At 36.7% G+C, this 22,422-nt stretch overlaps 1 protein-coding gene across 1 annotated transcript in view; it reads left to right on the top strand.

The window, feature by feature from the left end:
- The window catches only part of hpo (serine/threonine-protein kinase hippo), a 185,335-nt gene that overhangs the window by 47,108 nt on the left and 115,805 nt on the right, over nucleotides 1-22,422 (top strand). Inside the window, exon 2 of the mRNA XM_090386778.1 lies at nucleotides 13,945-14,025. Coding sequence (XP_090242904.1) covers nucleotides 13,945-14,025 — 81 coding nt within the window. The remainder of the gene's footprint in view (nucleotides 1-13,944; nucleotides 14,026-22,422) is intronic.

Below are 22,422 nucleotides of genomic sequence, written 5' to 3'. Positions count from 1 at the left end.
TTGCTTTCTTGCATCAAATGCCTCTGCTAATGCTAATGTCTGGAAGCTTAATTTTAAGAAGTATGTGGATCTTATGGAATGGGTGTAGAGAAGGGTAATAAGATTAGTCAAGGACACAAAGTGCACCCTTTACAATTAAATTACGTTGCACCCGCAAGTAGACCTTATAGATTAAACTGGGTATAACCCCATGTGCAAGGCCTGAAATATGGCACCTAGCATACTGGAGGTTTTCACCTAGGTGCAAACCAACATAAGCATGGGTCGAGGTGTGGGGCCCACACCACAAGGAGGAATACTACCCCTCTGTGTTAGTGTCCAGAGCAAAGTTCCAGCAACCCTCCCATCTCTTCCATCATGCAGTATGATTGATGTCCTTTGAGATTATGATGGACATCATAGCGAGATCCAATCTTCCTTACATTTTGAGGATACAGTTCTAAAATGGTGTTTGCAGGCTGGCAGTGCTAGATTGTCCACCGGGCCGAGCCTATTGTTAACTCTCTAGGAGGCTTCCTCATCAGCTAGTGTATAATCTAACTGCCTCTATTCTGCCAGATAGTGACTGGGGTCGGTCTGCATACACACTAATCAGACTGACTGGGGTCGGTCTGATTAGTGTGTATGCAGTGGGGGGGGGGTATTGTTAAGGAGCTGGGTATATTCTTGCCATGTGTATGCCATATCCAAAAATTTTATTACTTCATACAGCATGGCCCCCACCTCTACTATCACCACCTTTTCTTACTACTGAATACACCATGAATTGTCAAACTAATAGAGGAAACTTATCTGCGAAAAGATCTAAACCTCCCAAACACTCTAGAACTACCGAGATCTAAAAGGTCTAAACCTCCCTAGTATGCAGACTGCACCTAAAAAAAAAAAAATAAACCATCAAACTTCTTGAAAGGGTCTAAAGATGGGTAACTCTCCTGGTGAGATCAGCAGAAGGGCGTCCATATGAGGAAAGGCTTCGAATATGTGGGTTGCACAGCTTGGAAATTAAGCATCTTAGAGGAGACTTGCTTGAGGTGTTTAAGGCTCTGAAAGGAAAAAGTAAAATGAATGATGATGAAATTTTCACGGTTAAAGTGATTTTAGGACTAGGGACCATAAATTCAAGTTACGGGAGGATATGGATTGCAGGAAGTTTTATTTTAGCCAGCGAGTTATAAATTACTGGAATAAGTTGTCAGCTGACAGTTTGGTGAAATTCAAAGGTCAGCTGGATAGTTACCTATGGGAGGAGCGAAATGCATAGGTTGTCTATTTCCTTTTCTTATATTATTTATTTATTTCATTATTATTATTTTACTCTTTTTTTTTTTTTTTTTTTGGTTGGTGCAGCATAAGCTTTAGGCTTTCTTGCACCATATGGCCATTGCCAATAATAATATTCTTCTTACCATGTGCATGCCATATCCAAAATTTTCATTATTTTGTACAGCATGTCCCCCCCCCCCCACCTTTTCTTATTACTAAATACATGAATTGTCAAACTAATAGAGCAAACTTATGTGACAAGATCTAAACCTACCAAATACTTCCTCGTTCATTTCACAAATATACGTGGTCTCAGTTCTAATCTCAATGATCTCCATTTCCACTTATGGTTTGCCAAACCCCGTGTACTTTTTCTGACAGAATCTCAGTTATCAGCCGAGTAAACCACTGCCCTTCTCAGTTGTCCAAATTATTCACTGTATAATTCTTCTCACTTTAAAGATGGTACTTGTGTATATGTCCATTCTGATAGTCGCTATCAGAAAATTAGTAATTTGGAATCTCCTCTTTTCAATCTTCTCTGGCTTAAAATCTCTCTACCACATTCTGTCAAATTCATCTGTTGCCTCTATCGTTCTCACAACTCCACTAACTCCAGCTGTCTACCATTTTCTACTCACATGGACACAGCTGGTCGAGATGCTGAATCTTTTGCAATTACTAATGACCTTTCAGAGACTGTTCATTTACCCACTGGACTGCTAGACAATCCTAACACACTTGATCTTTTTCTCACAAACGACCCTTTTAAGTACACGGTCAAGGTGAGCAGTCCTCTAGCCAGTTCAGATCACAACTTGATGGTCTTCTCCAATGGAGCCTTTCGCTCATGGCCATTCCCAACCTCGTGTTGTTTGGCATTACAAGAATGTAAAATGGGATGATCTGCGAGATTTCTTTTCATCTTTTCATTGGTCGGATTACTGTTTCAAATATTCTGATGTAAACGTTTGCTCATATTGTATCAGTGAAATTATTCTTGTAGGTGAATTCCTTTATTCCACATTCAACCTTAAAATCTCGTCCTTTATCTAAATCTTGGTTTTCCAATAAATGTGTTCAAGGCTGTTAAATATAATAATGTTGCATATTGCAATAGGCTTGTATCCAAACCTCCAGGTTAATTTTCTGCCTACACCAATGCTTGCAACAATTGTAAAGCAGTTATTAATCAGTCCAAAGTACATTTCAAATTGGCTAATAGTAGAAAACTTGCTTCTTGTTCAAACGATAGTCAAGCATTCTGGTCAACTGGAATTCTTTTGCCCATCTCTGTCAAAATCAGGTGGTTCTATTGCCGCTTCAGCCAAAGATAAAACTGACCTGTTGTTATCCTACTTTTCTTCGAACTCACTTATTGATGACCTTGGTAAATCACTTTCCACTATCCCCAGTACCCTCCATTCAGTGCCTCCTGTGGTCTTCTGTCAAAAGGATGTCGGAAGGATTTTCAACAATCTTGAAGGTAAGAAAGCTACAGATTCTGATGGTATTTTCCCACTTAGTCTCATTACTTGTGCTCCTGAACTTACTCCTGTTCTGTGCCACCTTTTTCTTATTCAAAGCTGTTTTCCCTTCTGCTTGGAAATTTGCTTATATCCAGCGAGTTCCTAAAAAGGGTGACAAATCCCTTCCCATCCAATTATTGTCCCATTGCACTTACTTCTACTCTTTCTAAAGTAATGGAGAAATCAATTAACTGCCAACTCTTAAACTATCTAGAAACCTATCTGATCAATGATTGCCAGTATTGATTGTGTCAATGTCAATCCACTGGTGATATTCTGGCTTATGTTACTCATCTGTAAACAAATTCAGTGGAAAAGTTTGGTGAAACTCAAGCAGTTGCTCTTGACATTTCGAAGGCTTTTGATCGTGTTTGGTGTAAAGGTCTTCTAAATAAATTTTCATCTTATGGCCTTGCCAGGCTACGAATTGGCCACACTCACCTTATACATTATCATGTACTAGCTAATGAGAATCCCCCTCTCTGTTTTCAATGCCAAGTTCACCTTACAGTAAAATACATCCTTTTGGTATGCCCGTGCTTCAGAAATTCCAGACTAATTTGCTTCAAAAGTCTATGTAATAATCATAATCCACCTACCCTTTAACAGATATTAGATAGCTTTGCAAATCTAGAGATGAACTGTTTAATTTCAATCAGCAAATCCGATTTGACAAAAGAATCTGAAAATAATAGAGTTACATTAAAAAAAATACTTGAAATACACATGTTGGCCTTTGATGCGTTTGTCTTAAAACCCCTAATCAACAACCATCGTATGGTTTGCCAACTGTTTATGGAATTGGGTATCCAGTTTTCTCTCTGACTGTCTTCTAAGTTATCCACTATTGCTGATGTTCCCCAAGGTTCGGTTCTTTCTTCCACTCTTTTCCTCTTGTGTATTAATGACCTTCCATCAACCAGGAATCCTATCCATAATTTGGCGATTCTAGCACATTGCATTCTACCTCCCAGTTTAAAAAAACCTTGCTCTGCACAAACAGCTTCAACTTCTTGAATATCCCCTACCAAAGCCTTAAATTCTGATCTCCAGGTAATTCTTCGGTGGGGAAAAGATAACTTAGTTGATTTCAGTCCTTCTAAAACTCAGTCCTATCTTATATCTCACAAAAAGAATTCTTTTGCTCCTATGCTTATCTTCGATGACACTGATTTCTAGGGAAGATCACATATTTCTATTGGGGCCGACCAGGCTAGCCGGGTGGGTCAAGTGCCTGCCTGGCAACCCAAAGGTCGCGGGTTCGATTCCCGCCTCGGGCTTGGATCAAAGTACTGCAAAAACCTTGGGAGGTGCATTATGGCCACAGAAGCCTATGCGCCAACAACTACCAAAAAAAAAAAAATATTTCTATTGGGGATTACCTTGACTTCTAATCTCCCTTGGCATAATCACATTACAAATAGTGCTTCCTCTGTGCCTAAAAACTGGGCTTTCTCTTTTGCTCTCTGTGTTACTTTTCTTCCAAACAACTGTCCACTCTGTACAAATCGCAAATCTGCCCTATCAGGAATATTGTTCCTATGTCTGGGGCAGCACCCCCAAAACTTCTCTCAAGCTTCTAGATTCCATTCAAAAGAGGGCAGTTTGGTTAATTAACAACTCATCTCTAACAGAGTCTCCACTCTTTGTCTCATAGATGTTCTGTTTCTGCTGCATGCCTTTTCTATAGTTACTTCCATGGGCACTGTTCTTCTGAATTTGGAAGAGAGAATTCTATAATTCTCTCTTCCAAAGCAGTCCAAACATGTGCCACAACCAGTTAACATCTTTTTACTGTTCAATTTCAAACTCACAGAACCAACTTTTCTTCTTCCTCATTTATTCATTCATTCAGCTTCTGTTTTCTGGAACAACCTTCCTTCTTTTGTATTTCCTGAAAATTGCAATCTACAATAATTCAAGTCTAATGTCAACAAGTATCTTCTTTCATCTTCTCAACCTTCAGCCCATGCACGGACTAAATACTATATGTTCTAATACCTCTCATGTTTGGGGTTTTCATAATAAAAACAACATTAAATTATTGATTGAGTAAACTGAATGCTGTTAGCACCCTTACTCTTTCTTGGACAAGGGGACCTTCCTTAAAAAAGGACAACTGCAGGACAGATGTACAAAAATTTGCTTTCAGCCAGTGATTAGTTGATTGTTGGAGCAAACTTCCATCTGGTGTTTGGGAAGTGGATAGTTTGAATAAATTTAAGGAAACATACTTATTATTAGAGGATGGGCAGATTACGTGGGTAATAGTTATTAATTTTGTTTGGCTGATGCTGTATAAACTTGCATTATTTGCTACTAATAGTACTAATCAAGTAAAGAAGTGGGGTGTTATTTCATTGCATGAACTGAAATAGTCTGAGAAATAAAGCTCACATTGCATTCCATTTTTTTTTGTCTATACTACTTGTGGACAATGTTGCCTCTTCTGTGACAGTAACAGAGCTTGTGCTTAGGCTCTTTAGAAATGACTGTGTTATCCATGAGTTGACTGAAAGTAATTAGTATAATTTTTAATCGAGTGAAACCCATCAGTAAGTGAATCTGTTATTCATTAAAATATCAAAGGCACTCTCTTGTTAGGTATTGGAACTATTTGGTTCCATTATCAGGCAGCAGGTAGCTTTAGATGGTGACAATCTATTAAATGTAAATTAGCAGCCAAGCAGTGTTCAAAAGAAAAGCTTCTGTTTGAAAATGTGACTTTGACTATATGATGATAAAACCCATATTAGTAGTCATTGAAGGCCCAGTGCATTAATCATGTTAAGCAGGATACTATTTCAATGCAGAAATTGAAATAGTTTGAGAATTAACACTCACACTTCATTCTGTTTTTCTGCCCTTGAGACTTTAGTGATTAATAGATTCACCTACTCTGTGATGTTATTTGATTAAAATCAATATTAGTTTCTTTAGTTGAGCTCGTGGATAATGTAGTTTTTTTCTTAAGCCTGAACCAAGCTGTGTCGCTGTCATGGAAAGGCAACATTATCCGTCCCCGAGGGCCAAGGGATATTAGTGACCACAGCGCCTTTTCATAGCGATTATCTGATACGCTTTAGTGTAAATATGTTTCTCCTGAGTTTCGTAAGTCCGTTAACTCTTGAGTATTAGAATTAAATAGATCTTTTCAAATAATATAACTTAGAAAGGAAAGTACCATTCTTTAACCCCCTTTTATTTTTTAGTACATACTAACCTTCTCTTCACTTGGGTCACTACGTGGCACTGCTCTTGCCTCCATGTGGCAGGGCTGGTAACCTGGGAGAAAAAGATAATCTCCCAGGGCCAAAAAGAGCACACCTTTGAATAAATCAAACTCTGACTTATCTGGACTGCCAGACGCACCCCAGACATCTAAAAAGAAAGATAGTTCCATTGCAGGAACTTCCAAATACCAGAAAACTGAGACAGAGACACATCCAATTCCAACTTTCTTGATCATTCACTCAACTGGTGAAAATGAAATTGGCAAACTCTCACCATTCAGAGTCCAAAAGGAACTAGAAAGTAGAGCTGGATCTCCCAAGTCCTTAAAGAGACTGAGGTCGGGAGATATTCTTATTGAGACGTCCAATGCCAAATATTCTGATTGAATTTTGAGCATCAATCTCTTTGCAGATTTACAAGTAACTGTGACACCCCACAGATCACTGAACACCTCTAAAGGAGTGATCTCAGACTGGAATTTATTAGATGTATCGGAGAGGAAATGCTAGAAGAATTCAAAGATCAAGGAGTAATTCAAGTCAAAAAGAATCTCCACCAGAAAAGATGGCAATCAGACCCCTACACGAAATCTCATCTTGACATTTAACACACTGCATTGCCCAACATCCATTAAGGCCGGATATCTGGTATGCAATGTCAGGCCATATATTCCAAACTCACTACAGTGCTTCCGATGTCAAAAGTACGGGCATTCCCAGACAGCTTGCTGGGGAACTCCTACTTGTGCAAAGTGCGGTTCAATAGAACATGAGAGCGAAGCCTGTACTGTCCCTCAACCAATATGCCCAAGCTGTAAAAAAGACCACCCTGCCTATGCTAAATCACGAGCCCTGGAAAAATGAAAATCCTATTCAGGAGTACAAAACAAACCACAATGTTTCCTATCAAGAAGCAAAGCAGATCATCTCACTACCAACCCATCCAAACAGACCTACATACGCCGAAATCACCAAAACATACCAGTCAATAGCAGTGCAAACTGAATTATCAGTACCCCCAAAAGAGTTTCTCAAATTACATCAAAACTGTGTACAGTACAACCCAAACTCAGGCAGTCAATACACAAATATCCATACCAAGCGAAAAACTACATCTCTCAGATCAAGAATGTCAAGAAAAAAAAATCAGAACTTCCAGACATCAAGAGAAAATGGATATTAATGAAAAATCTGCAGATGACAGCATCCTAGAAATTTTGGTTGAAGAAGACATGGACACGGGAAAGCCTTACTTACTTACCAAATAAAGATAAGAACAAGAGTGAAAATCGGAGAACTTCAACAACACGAAAACATTCTGAAAGTCTAACAAGGAACAAATAATGAACACAATAATTCAGTGGAATTGCCGTGGTTTCTGTGCCAATATTGATGACGTATGTGATATTATCTCTAAATATATGCCAATATGTGTCTTCCTTCAAGAGACATATTTAAAACCTTCAGATACACCAAAACTGTCTCAGTATAATATCTTTAGAAAAAAACAGAACCCACCTAAATACTGCATGTGGTGATGTAGCTGTTTTAGTAAACCCACATGTTCCTTCCCATCTTGTCTCACTGAATTCTCCTCTTGAGGCAGTAGCCGTTTGTGTAGCTGCTGACATTCACATTACAATCTGCTCCCTATACATTCCACCAAGTGATATCATCCGACAAAAGATCCAAATAGTCTCATTGCCCAGCTCCCCCACACCTTTCCTCACTCTGGGAGATTTAAATGGACATCACACACTATGGGGTAACAACCACATAGATCAAAGAGGAAAACTAATTGAAAAATGTTTAGATGACAACAACCTTCTTCTAAATGATGGGTCACCAACTTATGTTCACCTTCCTTCTGGAACTAATACTGCAATAGACTTGTCCATCTGTTCAGCAACCCTGTATACTACTCTAAAGTGGACAATAAATGATGATCCTTTGCATAGTGAGCATTTTCCCATACTAATTGATTTTATAAACAAACCCTCTTATCAACCTACTAAAATTCCACAGTCGCTTACTGTTAAAGCAGATTGGCAGACCTATAAAAAACTAGCTAAATTTAACCTGGATATAATCCAAGAATTCCCCAACTGATGAAGTGGTTGACTATGTCACAAAAACAATATTACATGCAGCTGAAAAAACCATACCAAAATCCTCTTCAGAATTGCCGATACACCCAAAAATCTGGTGGAATGCCGTACGGCTAAAAAAGAGCAAAATAAAGCATGGAATACCTTTCGCCGCAGTCCAACACAGCTAATCTTATCCACTATAAGCATTCCAGAGCAATAGCAAGGTATGTTAGAAGCAGTAATAAAAAGGCAGCTTGGATCTACTTTACTTCAACCATCAATCAAGAAACCCCTACACACAAATTTTGGAAAATAATCAGAAAAATAAGTGGCAAATACCAGATGACTCCTGTGCCTATCATGGAATGGAGGGGACAGAACATTTCTGACCCTGTACAAATTGCCAATATTTTAGGGGAAACTTTTTGCTAAAATATCATCAATGAAAAGTTATACACCAACTTTCAAGAGATTTAAAACAAATACAGAAATTAAACTTCTCGTCAAAAGGGAAAGAACAGTATAATCTACCATCCACGAACTGCGTAAAGTTCTGTCAACATCTAGATGCAGCGCTGTAGGACCTGACAATATCCACTATTCAGTGATACAGGAACTAAGTACTGAATCATTGCAGTTACTCTTTTATCTGTTTAATAGACTTTACCTAGAAGATACATTCCCTAAACAATGGCATCATGCTACAGTCCTTGCCTTCCTTAAACCAGGAAGAGACCCAACAAATCCCACTTGTTATAGACCCATTGCCTTGACTAGTGCGGCTCCGTAGCCAGGTGGGAAGGAGCAGCAGTGCGTAGCACACACTTCTTGATTAGACCGGGGTTCGAGCCCGTCACCACCAAATACGGAGGATGCGGAAAGGTCAGGGAATGACCACCGCATATCCCGGAGCAATATGGCCTTAGTTGCTAATGCTCCTGAAAACCAAACAACAACAGTCCTTGACTAGTTGCCTCTGCAAAATTCTTGAAAAGATGATAAACTGTCGGCTGATATGGTACCTAGAAAACTTTAATCTCCTACATTCTGCACAATTTGGTATTCACCAAAACAGATCAACCCTAGATATACTAGTAAGACTAGAGAACTCCATTCGGAATGCATTCCTCAGATCACAACATCATGTAATGGTTTGCTTCGATATCAGTAAAGCATATGATTCCACATGGAAGTATGGCATTCTCTGCGAATTACATCGCCATGAACTTCGAGGTCATCTACTGATTTTCATACAGAACTTCCTGTACAAATGCACATTTCAGGTCTGATTTAAAACTTCGTTATCCCAAGTATACTTACAAGAAGAAGGAGTTCCCCAAGGCCCAGTTCTAAGCACTACACTTTTTATAATTGCAATAAACACCATTGCTGATCAACTTCCGAAGGCTGTTGAGACCACGCTATTTGTAGATGATCCTAGCATTTTGTGTAATGTGAATACTGTTGAGAGACAGTTACAAGGGCCAATAAATAAAATCAGTTCATGGACACAAACTAATGGCTACCAACTCTGTCCCCAAAAAACGTTGTTCATCCATTTTTGCCGCAAACGTAAACTCCACCCACGTCCCAAACTACTACTGAACGGATAACCAATACCATACAGTTCTTAGGAATCACATTAGATCATAAACTTATCTTTTTAGAACATATTAAAAAACTAAGAATATCCTGTCAGAAAAAGCTAAATATCATCCGGGTTCTTTCAGCAACTAAGTGGGGAGCTGATCACCTTACCTTGTTATGATTATATAGAGCCTTAATCAGATTGAAGCTTGACTACGGAGCATCGGTGTATAGCTCAGCAAGACCCAGTGCCCTTCTCTGGCTTGACCCTATCGATCATAGTGCAATATGCATTACCTTAGGAGCATATCGCACTTCTCCAATATATAGTTTACATGCCGAAGCACATGAACTCCCTCTCTCCATTAGAAGACAACAGCTGATATTACGCTATGCATATAAAATTAGATCTATGCCAGAACACTCAAACTGGCAGATACTTTTCATATCACAGCATAGCAGGTTATTCCAAAACTGCCCTATTGCAAATCGTCCTTTGGATGTGAGAATAAAACACCTCTTAGAAGAACTAAATTTAACCTTAGAGAATGTGGTATGTATCTCCCCATTCTCTCTTGCTCCTTTGAACATCACTCCACCTTCATGCGACTTACACATTCATGAATGGAATAAATCTACTTTACATAGAAAAAATTTCTTGCAACTGTATCATCATGCAGCGCTGATATTACGCTATGCATATAAAATTAGATCTATGCCAGAACACTCAAACTGGCAGATACTTTTCATATCACAGCATAGCAGGTTATTCCAAAACTGCCCTATTGCAAATCGTCCTTTGGATGTGAGAATAAAACACCTCTTAGAAGAACTAAATTTAACCTTAGAGAATGTGGTGTGTATCTCCCCATTCTCTCTTGCTCCTTTGAACATCACTCCACCTTCATGCGACTTACACATTCATGAATGGAATAAATCTACTTTACATAGAAAAAATTTCTTGCAACTGTATCATCATGCAGCAGTGGACCAGTTTCCCAACTTTGTCGTAGTACATACTGATGGAACAAAGAACGATGCCCACGTTGGAATCGCCGCAGCTTTCCCAAACATCATATTAGCATATCAGTTGTCATGTGAGTTCAGTATATTCTCAGCCGAACTAATAGCAATTCAGGTTGTGTTGAATTATATTGAGTCCTCCGATATTAAAAACAGCATGATTTTCTCAGATTCTTTAAGTGCACTTCAAGCACTGAAAAACACCATGAATATCATGGTGTTTTTCAATGTAAAAGAAAGTTGTAAAACCCAGTTGTAAAAGAAATAATCACCTCTGCATACATTATCAGAATTTGGGAGAAACATATGCCTCTGCTGGGTCCCAGGACATATGGCAATTCCTGGGAATGAACTAGCGGACAGTGCTGCCAAATTGGCTAATCTACCACCCGACAACAAGTGGAAAGTCCCTCATGAAGACTATACATCAATAATCCAGGAAAAATGCACGTACCAGTGGCAGTTATCATGGCAGCAACAGCTTAACAATAAACTTCGAAGTATTAAACCAAATCTTGAGCGATGGCCTTCAAGCTTCAGTTCAATTCGACAGCAGGAGGTAATATTAGCTCACTTGAGAATTGGCCATACTAACATTACTCATGGTTATCTCTTAAGAGGGGAGACTCCCCCTCAGTGTCATCACTGTAACACTACACTTTCCATGAAACATATCTTTATCGAAAACATGCAAGAGAACGCCAGAACCTTCTCACTACTGACATAACGAAAGACCCTCTTACACTTGCTTCAATCTTGGGTAATAAAATAAATGTCTCAAACATCATTACTTTTCTCAAAAGGATTAATATATATCACCTCCTTTAGCTAATAAAAAAAAAATAATTTTGTAGCCATAGTTAGGAAATTATCCCTACCTGCAATAAATAACATCCATACTTACCATATGTATGGCACACTATGGCCATAGATGCTGATGCACCAAATAAATCCCCAACCAACCAACATTGTCCCTTTCATAGTGGTATAGACAGAAAAGCAGAATTCAATGTGAGCAGTATTTCCCAAATACTTAGACACCTCAGTACAGAACATCAAGGACCCCAAGACTAGTGAAGCTCTTACTGTAGACCTGGTCAAAGCTCAGTAAGTTCAACAAAGGTGTCACAAATAAAACAACCAAAACAGTCAGTCCCACTAGCTTGGAGGCATGAGCAAAGGATTTAGCTACCACAGGATGTTTAAAATTTGATGAAACTGTGTTCAAAGCCTGTGTATGAGTATCTGCACTATCACTATTTTGGATTTCTAGTTGGCAGTTTTTCTTGGAATTGGGATGTATTTTGATCTCCTTGGCTGTAATCACTGGAAGAATGTCAACTCTAACTGGAACTGTTTTCACACATTCCCCTTCCCTATCAATTGCTTTTTTTCATTTTTTTTTTTTTTTTTTTTTTTTTTACCTGCTTTCAAGGTAGTTCTCACATGATTGTAACCTTGAATGCAAGGTTTAAAATTAAATATCATTTTATATTCATTTGTCAGAAATAATTTTGTGACTAGTGATGTTATTTATAACAGTGTTAAATTTCCTAAAGAAAGCTTGGTGTCATCACGTTTCTTGTTATTTAGAAGTCTTCATGTTAACCTCAATATATCATAAATAGTATAAGATACCTTGAAAGGTAAGGTTTGGATTAATTATCTTGGCTTCTTTAAGAGTAACTGAGAGTTCTAAAGCAGGGATTAAGAATCTTTTACTGTGGTGGGCTGAATTTTAATAAAAGCTGCTGAGTGATAACTAAGAGATTCATAGTAATTCTTAGAACTCCTTCAGGAATAAGAATCAACTGGTAATGCAAGACGAATTGTAGCTAGATTATGTTTCTATCTGTTAAAAATGAAGTTCTTTGAACTTCTGTATGTTGCAGCAGTTCTTAATGATTTGACTATCAAACATTTGGTATTTATCATCAGTAGTATTTATAATAAGTATAAAATATTTAAATGGTTTCTCACTCTTTAGTGCTTATTTATGCACTAAGGATGTCACAAATTTAGTCATATATGAGGCTTCAGGGTTTTCTTTTTTCATATGAGAAAAATTTAGCGCCAGTTGGACCAAATTGGTTTGTTAAATGCCTTCTGAGCTTGAACCATAGTTTGGGAACCTTTGCTTTACAGTGCATAAATTATGATTCTAGAAGGGGAAAAAATTATGGGGAAAGCAGGCTAAAACTAATTATAAGCTAATAAGAAAACACTTTATTTTCAACAGTGTTTGCATTATGGTTCATTTACCTTTCTTGATATTTAAAAGTGTGCATGAGGTTTCCGTACCCCCATAATTTTTTTTTAATTGAAAAGCAGGAAAAGCAAGCAATATTATTTTTAAAAATGTTCTGTTTAATGGTTCCCCTTTATCTTTCCTGATTTTTAAACAAGGGCATTTGAGGAATTTATCCCTGAACTAAAAACTTCAAAAGGAAGCAACTTGATTTTCAAAAATATCTCACAATCCACGTTACGGTTCATTCATCTTTCTCACAATACCCCCCGCCCCATAACTTTTTTTTTTTAATGTAATATGGAAAAGACATTATGGTGAATACTTGTAACAGTTTATATAGGGGAAACACTAAGTCCACATGTGAATTTTGTGAAAAAAAATTATTTTATTAGGACTAGGGTCAGTCTAGTGATGCAATACACTCTCAAGCATATCATTACTAAATTTGAGTATAGCTGTGTTTCTGGGTTCTTGCTGACTCCTAATTTCATTCCAGTATGGACCCTGGGTAGGATTCTTTAGGAGTTCAGAAATGTAGCCAGAGTCAAATTTATTGTGTGCTTAACAATCATATTATTGCTTATATTTTTCCTACATAAACTAAAAAAGTATGTTACTTATTTTCTTAACCTTAGGTTAACAAATATTACATAATGTGCAATATGGATAACTTTAAACAGACTTGTAAAATCTGAGGAAATATCCCTTAAATTTTTTAAAAGTACAACAGTAAATGGCTACTTAAAAAAAAAAAAACATTGTGTTTTAGTATGTAAAACTGTAAAAAAATCTACACTTATGAAGTTTGTTTCTTAGGAAAATTTGTTGATCCATTTAATGCATTGAACTATTTCCAGGGTATATTAGTAGACATAAATATAATATATTGTTTTTAAATCATTTTGATAATTAATCAGAATGACTGCTCTAATCATTCATTGGAATTTGTGTTTTTATTGAATTAGTGAATTGAAGAAGCTGAGTGAGGAAAGCTTGACCCGTCAGCCTGAAGAAGTTTTTGATATTATTTGCAAATTAGGAGAAGGGTAAGAGAATTTTTAATTTCCATCATTTCTTTTTTTTTTTTTTTTTTATCTTTTTGAATTTTTGATTTTGTTAAGTGGGAATGAAGAACTGAAAAAATTACTTGCCTCTTCTAATTAATGCAGTTACTGATTTCATATTTAAAAGAATATGATAGGACAAGTTCATTTTCTCATGGTTACTGTTACTGGATTTTGGCTTACAAGGTCCATTCACTCTACAGTATAAAGTGTTCCCTGATAATGACACTAGCTGTAATAAAGATGAGGAAATATTACCTCAATCCATTGCATTGCAGTTTATAACTGGAACACATATAACAGATCAGTTGAATTACTCCTGACCGGGCTAACCAGGTGGGTAAAGTGCCTGCCTGCCTGGCAACCCAAAGGTCGCAGGTTCGAATCCCGCCTTGGGCTTGGATCAGAGTAAAATGCAAAAACTTTGGGAGGTGCATTATGGCCACAGAAGCCGATGCGCCACCAACTAACAAAAAAAAAAAAGAAGAAAAAAAGTTGAATTACTTTTCTCAATTTTTGTTAGTAAAATTAAGTGATTTAGTCATATACAGTAAAACGTCAGTTATCCGGGGCTCAAATATCCGTAGGGTCAGATTAAACGTGGTCCTCTATATGTATGTAGTTTTATTTTTAACAAACATTTAAAGAATATTATTTATCTGTGCGAGTGGATTTATAAAGCACATACAGGAAATCACTGTTGCATCTCTCGTTTTTCCACCTGGTAAATCACATCAGATGTTTTTTACATGCAGATGCGAAGTTAAGTGTCTTGAAACACCTGCTGTATTTCTAATGCCAAATAACCTACAAATGTAACCTATTCGCATTTGTCTACTAAACATTGCAAAAGCTTGTTTCTGTGCTTGCTGTGTGTTGTACATGATATTTATCTCACATTTTAACCCCTAAAAATGTCAGGTAAACGAAAACGAGTTGTTTTAACAGGGGAAAAGAAAGTGGAAATTATTAAAGTGTTTCAAAGCTTGCAGACGAATTTGAATTGGCCAGCAAACTGTACTGAACATCATTAAAAACCAGTCCAATATAGATAAATTTGTTTCTAAATGTGACACATTTGCTTGTGCTTCACAAAGAAAATTGCTCAAAGGTGCTACAAATGAACAACTTTAAAGTGTAATGATAAAGTGGTTTTTACAACAAAGAGCTGAAGGAACTCCAGTCATGACTAATGATTTTAAGAAAGGCAAAATATTTTTTGACAAATTAGAAATGCCTGGAACACCTACATTTTCATTTGGTTGATTGAAATGATTTAAAGACAGGCATGGTATAAGAGAGTTACAGATACAGGGTGAAGACCTAGTGCAGATAACGTGGGAGCAACATTAAAGACATTATTAAAGATAACGTGGGAGCAACGATTATTAAAGAAAAGGATCTTGTTCCATTGGAAATTTGCAATGCATACGAGACAGGACTTTATTGGCGAGCAATGCCCAATCGCACATTGTCATCTGTACAAGAAAGAAATGCACCATGATATAAAATTAGCAAAGACAGAATAACAATTTTATGCTGCGAAAATGCTTCAGGGGATTACTAATTAAAATTAACCGTAGTGGAAAAATCAAAATTACTAGAAGTTTAAAATATTCCAACAGATTATTATAATCACCGATCTGCATGGATGACTAGGGATATACAGCCACTCCCCGGTTTACGTAATACTCAACTTAAGGAAATTCAACTTTACATAAGTTTTTGCCAGCTGGTGCAAACTTAAAAAAATCGTGGAAACGTATTTTGTATCCCGTAGGAATAAATGGAGGTATCATGAAAATATCATAATGTGAACTCAATAACACACATTGGGTTTTTTTTTTTTTTTTTGGTAATTTGTTCCAAAACCTCAGAAGTTGAAATTTTCATTATATAACTAAGCTATTTATCTCTATAAAAGGTCATTTTTATAATGGAAATTGCACTACACTTTCATCGTTATCATATGTTCCGTTATAAGAATCAATTTTGAATGTCTTTGTGATATTTTTCTAAAACACATTTCTGAAGGTCACTACCATAAAAAAATAAAAACAATTTGCACTCTCTGGTTTATTGGGCTTTTCTGTTAGTGCAGTCTGTTATAAATGGGTAGTAAACTCAATCTTATTGCATTTGCGATAATCCTGATAACTGGAATTGTGTGTGTTTTTACATTATGGTATTATTTTGAAATGAGTTTCCCTTCAATCATATAAAAAACAAATAAATTTTCAGAATCTTCTCTTCATTCCTATTTACTTATTACAATGGTGAAGGGAAAGGGACCCACGAAAAGTGAAAATGGTGGTAGTGCCAGGAAACAAAACAAAATTGATTTAGAAATGAAGATGAAAATGATTAAGAAGTACGAAGAAAAACAAAGTTTGTCATCTATTGTGCGGAATTAGGTCTCACTGCTTCAGCAGTGAATACTATTTTAAGGGACAGTTCATGTATAAAAGAACATGTTAAAGGATCAACATATTTAAGGTCAGCAGTGATCACAAAACAGCGTTCAGGTGCTATATCGAAGATGGAAAAGCTATTAATAATATGGATGGAAAATCAGATTCAGAAGCAAGTGCCCCTGAGTCCAGTGGCCATTCAAGCAAAAGCAAGAAGTATTTATGAAGATAAGTATGGCGGATCCCAAGCCAAGTTCGTGGCAAGCAATGGTTGGTTTAATAGGTTAAAGCATTGCACTGGTTTCTAAAACATTAAAGTATGCCGTAGTCACCAGTGCTGATTCTGCAGCTGCAGAGAAATTTTGTGATGTGTTGGAAAAAACTCCTTCTAAATCTCCACAGCGCTCAACTTCTGCAGCGGCGTGTTTATCAGCTGGAGAGTTAATTCTGGCAACGATGCTCGAAAGGTAAAACTTGCTGACGTTATGCCCACTCCTCTTTTTGTAATTTTATAATTTTGAAATTTTTGTAATTTGTTACAGTTTTGTAATTTTTCCTGCACATAAGATAAAAAAAATTTAATAAATAATTCTATTTACATGTTTGTCGAACATTTCTTTTTTGCTTCAGTCAAATTCAGTGTGCATAGCTGCGAGTGCTGCATAAGCATTCTGACTTATGTAGAGTTCTGCAGAATGCAACCCTTGTGTAAGTCAGGGAGTGGCTGTATTTGAAAAGTAGTGGACAGATAAATTCGTTCCTCACGTTAAAAAATTTGTCTCGTATAGATCTCCCCCACAAAGCAATTTTGTTATTAGATAACGCTCCATCCCATCCTCCATTGGAAAAACTATCTGCAGAAAATTGCGATATTGTTACTATTTATTTTACACCCAATGTAACCTATGGACCAGGGGGTGATTGAGAACATGAACCGATTGTATAGAAAGACCTTGATGATGGAGTTTATCACGGAAGAAAAGAACCCTCTTTTATTTTGGAAGTCACTAACAATTAAAGATGCTATCTATAACATTTCTACATTTCTGCATGGGTGGAAGTTAAAAGCAAAACAATTATAAAATCGTTCAAAAAAATATTGCCTAATGACTTTGTAATTGCCGAAAATAACTTGGAAGTGGGAGAGTCGAATAACACTGTAGAAATCATTCCTAATATTTTAAACTCAGTTCAAAATATTGAAGGATGTGAAAACTTAGACGAGGCAAGTGTTAAACAATGGTTAAATATAGACAAAAATGAACCTGGCTATGAAAAAATGACGGATGATGATGACTGATGATGATCCAAAGTGTGCAAGAACCTACGGCAGGACCTGATGAGGATAATGATGAGGAACTACAGCCAGCTTGAAAAGTAAGTTGTAATGAAGCCCCAACAGCTGCAGAAACATTACTTAAATTCATGGAAAGTCAAGATGATGTAGATTATATTGAAATTTTACAAATTTGTGTACACAAAAAAAAAATAAATAAAAGAAAAAATAATGCTACAAAAAGAAATAAAAAATCACCAACTTTATATCAAAATGAATAAAATATTGTTTTTGTTATATACATGTAATATCTTATGTTTTTATGTGTTTTGAAAGTTATTTAAACAATTGAAAACGTAAGTTTGATTTACCATGTTTTTCAATTATCTGGGCTCAGGCATCCCCGAATTACCATGGATAATCGACGTTTTACTGTATGTGTATCATAAAATTTTGTTTAGTATAGCTGTAGAATTTAAATATTGATATATTTGAGCTCTTGATGATATTTAGATTTGAACTTAATTTCAAACTTGCCAAAGCCACTTAAGATATTACAGTAAAAGTTCAATTATCTGGCCTCCAGTGGTGACTTTTCAAGTGTCCTATCTTTCCATTATAACAGTAGATTGGAACCAGCTAACCGTACAATTTTTCAAAATTTCTTCTGTGCCCATAGTTTTGCTGACAGTAGGAGAAAAGGACTCTATTCATCAGATGACACTATAGATTCAGCTTTGTTGCCTTGTTGTTTTCTGTTTTGTTATTACAAAATGTTTTCAACATCCTATGAAAATGGAACCTGAAACCTTCATTGCACAGTGGAGAAGAAAAGAAGAGCATTGTGTTAATTTGAACACAAAGATTGGAGATCATCCCATGATTTTAGAAAGTGGTGAACTATAATGCATTAATGATAGAATTTAATTTTGGTTCATTGATTATGAACTTCTGAAATTTGACTTTTCCTGAGACCTTAACTGGTCTCAGGAAAAGTTAAATTTATCCCACTGCTTAGAATTTAAAACCTGTCTGAGACTGCTCTATTTGCCTTTATGAAAGCAAAAGCCCTTTTCCTTGCCTTTGATAGTAGTTACATCTTTAAGTAAATTCCATATTAATACATTGTGATCATTACCCTATTGAGTCTTTTATCTGAAGATCCTTAATGCATGAAGGACACTGCTGACAATCAGATCAAGAGTATTGCTTTCTCTTGTTGCATCTCTAACATACCGTTAGAGATGCAACAAGATGTTGCATGTAGGAAAGTCATTCAGTAAATCCCCAAAAGTCTTGCTGCTGTGTTAGTGACCAACCCACAAGGTCCAGTCAATATCTGGAAAGTTAGTCACCCATTATATAACATTATGATCTACTGGTCCACCTCTTTCTGTATACAGTTGTTCATTATACTTGTCGCAATCATTAGGCCTATAGGCTCCTGTCCTCATTTTTCCAAACCAGTTCAAACTTTCATCTGTTGTTGTGGAAGTTGACAGCTTAAATAAATTCAAGTCTGAACTGGACAAACTTTTGGAGTGAATGGATGGGTGAAATGGGATGTTTTTTTTTTTTTGGCTGATGCTATACAGTAAACCCCCGTTATTCGCGGTATCTGTATTCGCGGTTTCGCGTATTCGCGATCGCCGATTTAATATAAAATGAAACCTAAAAAAAATGTGAATTTTAAAACGCCGTGAATATTTTCCGCCATAAAAAACATGGGCGTGGCTAAAATTATCTTTCCCGGTCAAAACGGCGCTCAGTGGGTGGGGGTAGAGGGGTGAAAAAAATCGCGAGCGTGGATGTTTCTCGCTAATCCTTGTTCGGTATGTGTTAGTCATGGAAGGTTTCGTCGTTTGATTTTAATTTATGTGTTTATAAATTGAATAAATTTATCAATTTATAAATTGATATGCTTACAAAAATGATAACTCTACCGTTTTGCAGTGTAAAACAGACTTTTTCGAGTGCGTTAACGGAAGAAAGTGACTTTATTGTGGTCAAGTTCTTTCTAACCCCTACAAAAATATGGCTACGAATAAAAAGAGAAATGTGAAAATATCAAAGAAGGTGATGACACTAGCGAATAAAATTGAGTTATTAGACGAAATTTCTAAAGGTGAAAGTGTCTCCTCAGTGGCAAAACATTATAAAATCAATGAGTCAACGGTACGATCAAACAAGAAATCGGAAGAAAAAATCTGCCGTAGTGTCCGTGAAACCGCGCTAATTGCTTCAAAAATTTGCTCTGTAACTCGTGATGTTAAATTAAAAAAAATGGAAAACCTTTAAATCTGTGGATAGAAGACCGAATTCAAAATAAAATTCCGTTAAGTTCACTCATCATTCGTGAAAAGGCAAAACTTCTTTATCAACACTTTAGCGAAACTGGTGATAGCACTGGCGGGATGTTTTTTTTTGCTAGCAAAGGCGCTGATTTGAAAGATTTGTTTGAAATTTCTAATAAATATTGCATTTAATATTAAATTGTTTCTTATTTTCATTTCGATGCCATATGCTTGCATTTCACTATGTACTGTCATGTACAGTCATATTATGAAGGTACATATAATACATACATAGACAAAATTTTAGACTAGTTTTTATATATTTCATACTTTGGAATGGAACCCCTTTATTACTATGGGAGCCATAACTCAGTATTCGCGTTTTCGGTATTCGCGACATTTCTCAGGAACGTAACCCCCGCGAATAGCGAGGGTTTACTGTATAAGCTTACTTTCTTGCATCATATGCCTCTACTAATGCTAATAATTGATATACTCTCCTTTCCTCAGTGCACCTGACAAAAGTATAAAGCATCCTTCTTGTCTGTGAATGTCTGTCTTTCCTGTACAGATTGTATTTATCATATTCAGATTCTGCATTGAAGTACATCAGAATGATTCTTTGTTTCTAATATTTATATTCTGCATTAAATTTTAAGTATACTCTTAGCATTAGTATACAAACACTTAGTCTACCTTCTTACATTATTTGTAACTCTGACACACATACTGGGAACCTAGGAATTTCCAATTGGATATTCAGGTAATTATAGTACTTTCTATACAACTGTTTAGTAGTTCACCATACTTTCCCATGGTGCTATATTCTTAAAGTTTGTTTCAGCTTTCTGAATAATAGTGTTATACACACCTCTAGCAAGCCCTATACTTCCCCTATTACTTTGCAAATTTCTGCATGTGGGAATAGGATAGTTTAAAAAGAATAAAATCTACTAGAAGATAAGAAAAATTCTTCCCTGCATGTAATTTTTTTTCCTTACTCTTCTCATTTGACCTGTGTTAGTAAACTTCAATAAATTTGTACATTAGAAGTATAGATGTGCCGATTTTTATTCTCCTGCTCTTCTCAGTCCCCACATGCATCAATAGCATGCAAATATGCTTGAACCTCTTCTGTTCAATTGTATCTAATCTCTATAAAACACTCCCTTCTGTCAAGAAAAGAAGGCCATGTTGCTGAGAGAAAATTTACCAAGTGATCTTTGCATAATATTTGTAGGCTGAAGTTTATTGGCAAAAAAACTTGAGCTGTAAAAACTTCCTCCTATCGTGCTTGTGTAAAATTACAGACACTTTCACATTGAATCTTATTCATTGTTTTTTCTCAACATCATCTCATAACTACGAAGACCTAAGATTGTCCATTTTTAATATTATTAATACCTGCATATTAGCATTAGCATTAGTAGAGGCATATGATGCAAGAAAGCAAGCTTATTCAGCATCAGCAAAAAAAAAAAAAAAAAAACACACACCACTCCCATTTCACCCCTCCGTTCGTTCGAAATACCTGTCCAGTTGAGCTTTAAATTTGTTTAGGCTATCAACTTCAACAACAAGTGATGGAAGTCGGTTCCACCAACCAACCACCCGCTGGCCAAAGGCAAATTTCCGCACATCTATCCGACATCCGTCCTTCCTCAATTTGAATTTATGCCCTCTGAGCTGATTATTCTGAGCAAGATGAAGAATCCCATTGGCATTGAGCATGCTCAAACCATTCAAAGCCTTATACACCTCTATCAGATCACCTCTCCGGTGCCTAGTCTCCAGACTCTGTAATTTGCAAAACTTAAGCCTTTCTTCGTAAGAGCAACCCTTTGTTCCATTCACTAATCTTGTTGCCCTTCTCTGTACCTGTTCCAGCAGCTCCACATCCTTCCTGAAATGAGGCCTCCAGACCTGTATACAGTACTCAAGATGTGGCCTAACCATTGCCTTATACAAGGGAATAATCACCTCCTTATCCCTGCTAGAAAAATTCCTCTTTATCATTGACAAGACACCATGAGCTACTCTTGCAGCTCGTCTGCACTGCTCAGAGAACTTCATATCTGCCTGCACAATTATCCCCAGGTCCTTTTCATTCTCCACCACTGTCAGTGTAGTACCGCAGAGTTGATACGTTGCTCTGGGGTTACTGTTTCCCATATGTAGTACTTTACATTTGTCAATGTTAAACTTCATTTGCCACCTCTCAGCCCATCTGTTCAACCTTTCCAGATCCTGTTGCAGCAGCATAGCGTCAGTGTGTCCTTAACAACCCTGCCAACCTTTGTATCATCTGCAAACTTGGACATTAAACTTGATATCCCATCATCAGTATCATTCATAAACACCGAAAACAACTACGGACCCAACACTGAACCCTGAGGAA

The sequence above is a fragment of the Mastigoproctus giganteus genome, chromosome 12 (genome assembly GCF_048544385.1).
Source record: "Mastigoproctus giganteus isolate SK-2022 chromosome 12, ASM4854438v1, whole genome shotgun sequence".
NCBI classification, from domain to species: domain Eukaryota; kingdom Metazoa; phylum Arthropoda; class Arachnida; order Uropygi; family Thelyphonidae; genus Mastigoproctus; species Mastigoproctus giganteus.
This window is presented reverse-complemented; position numbering and strand designations above follow the sequence as displayed.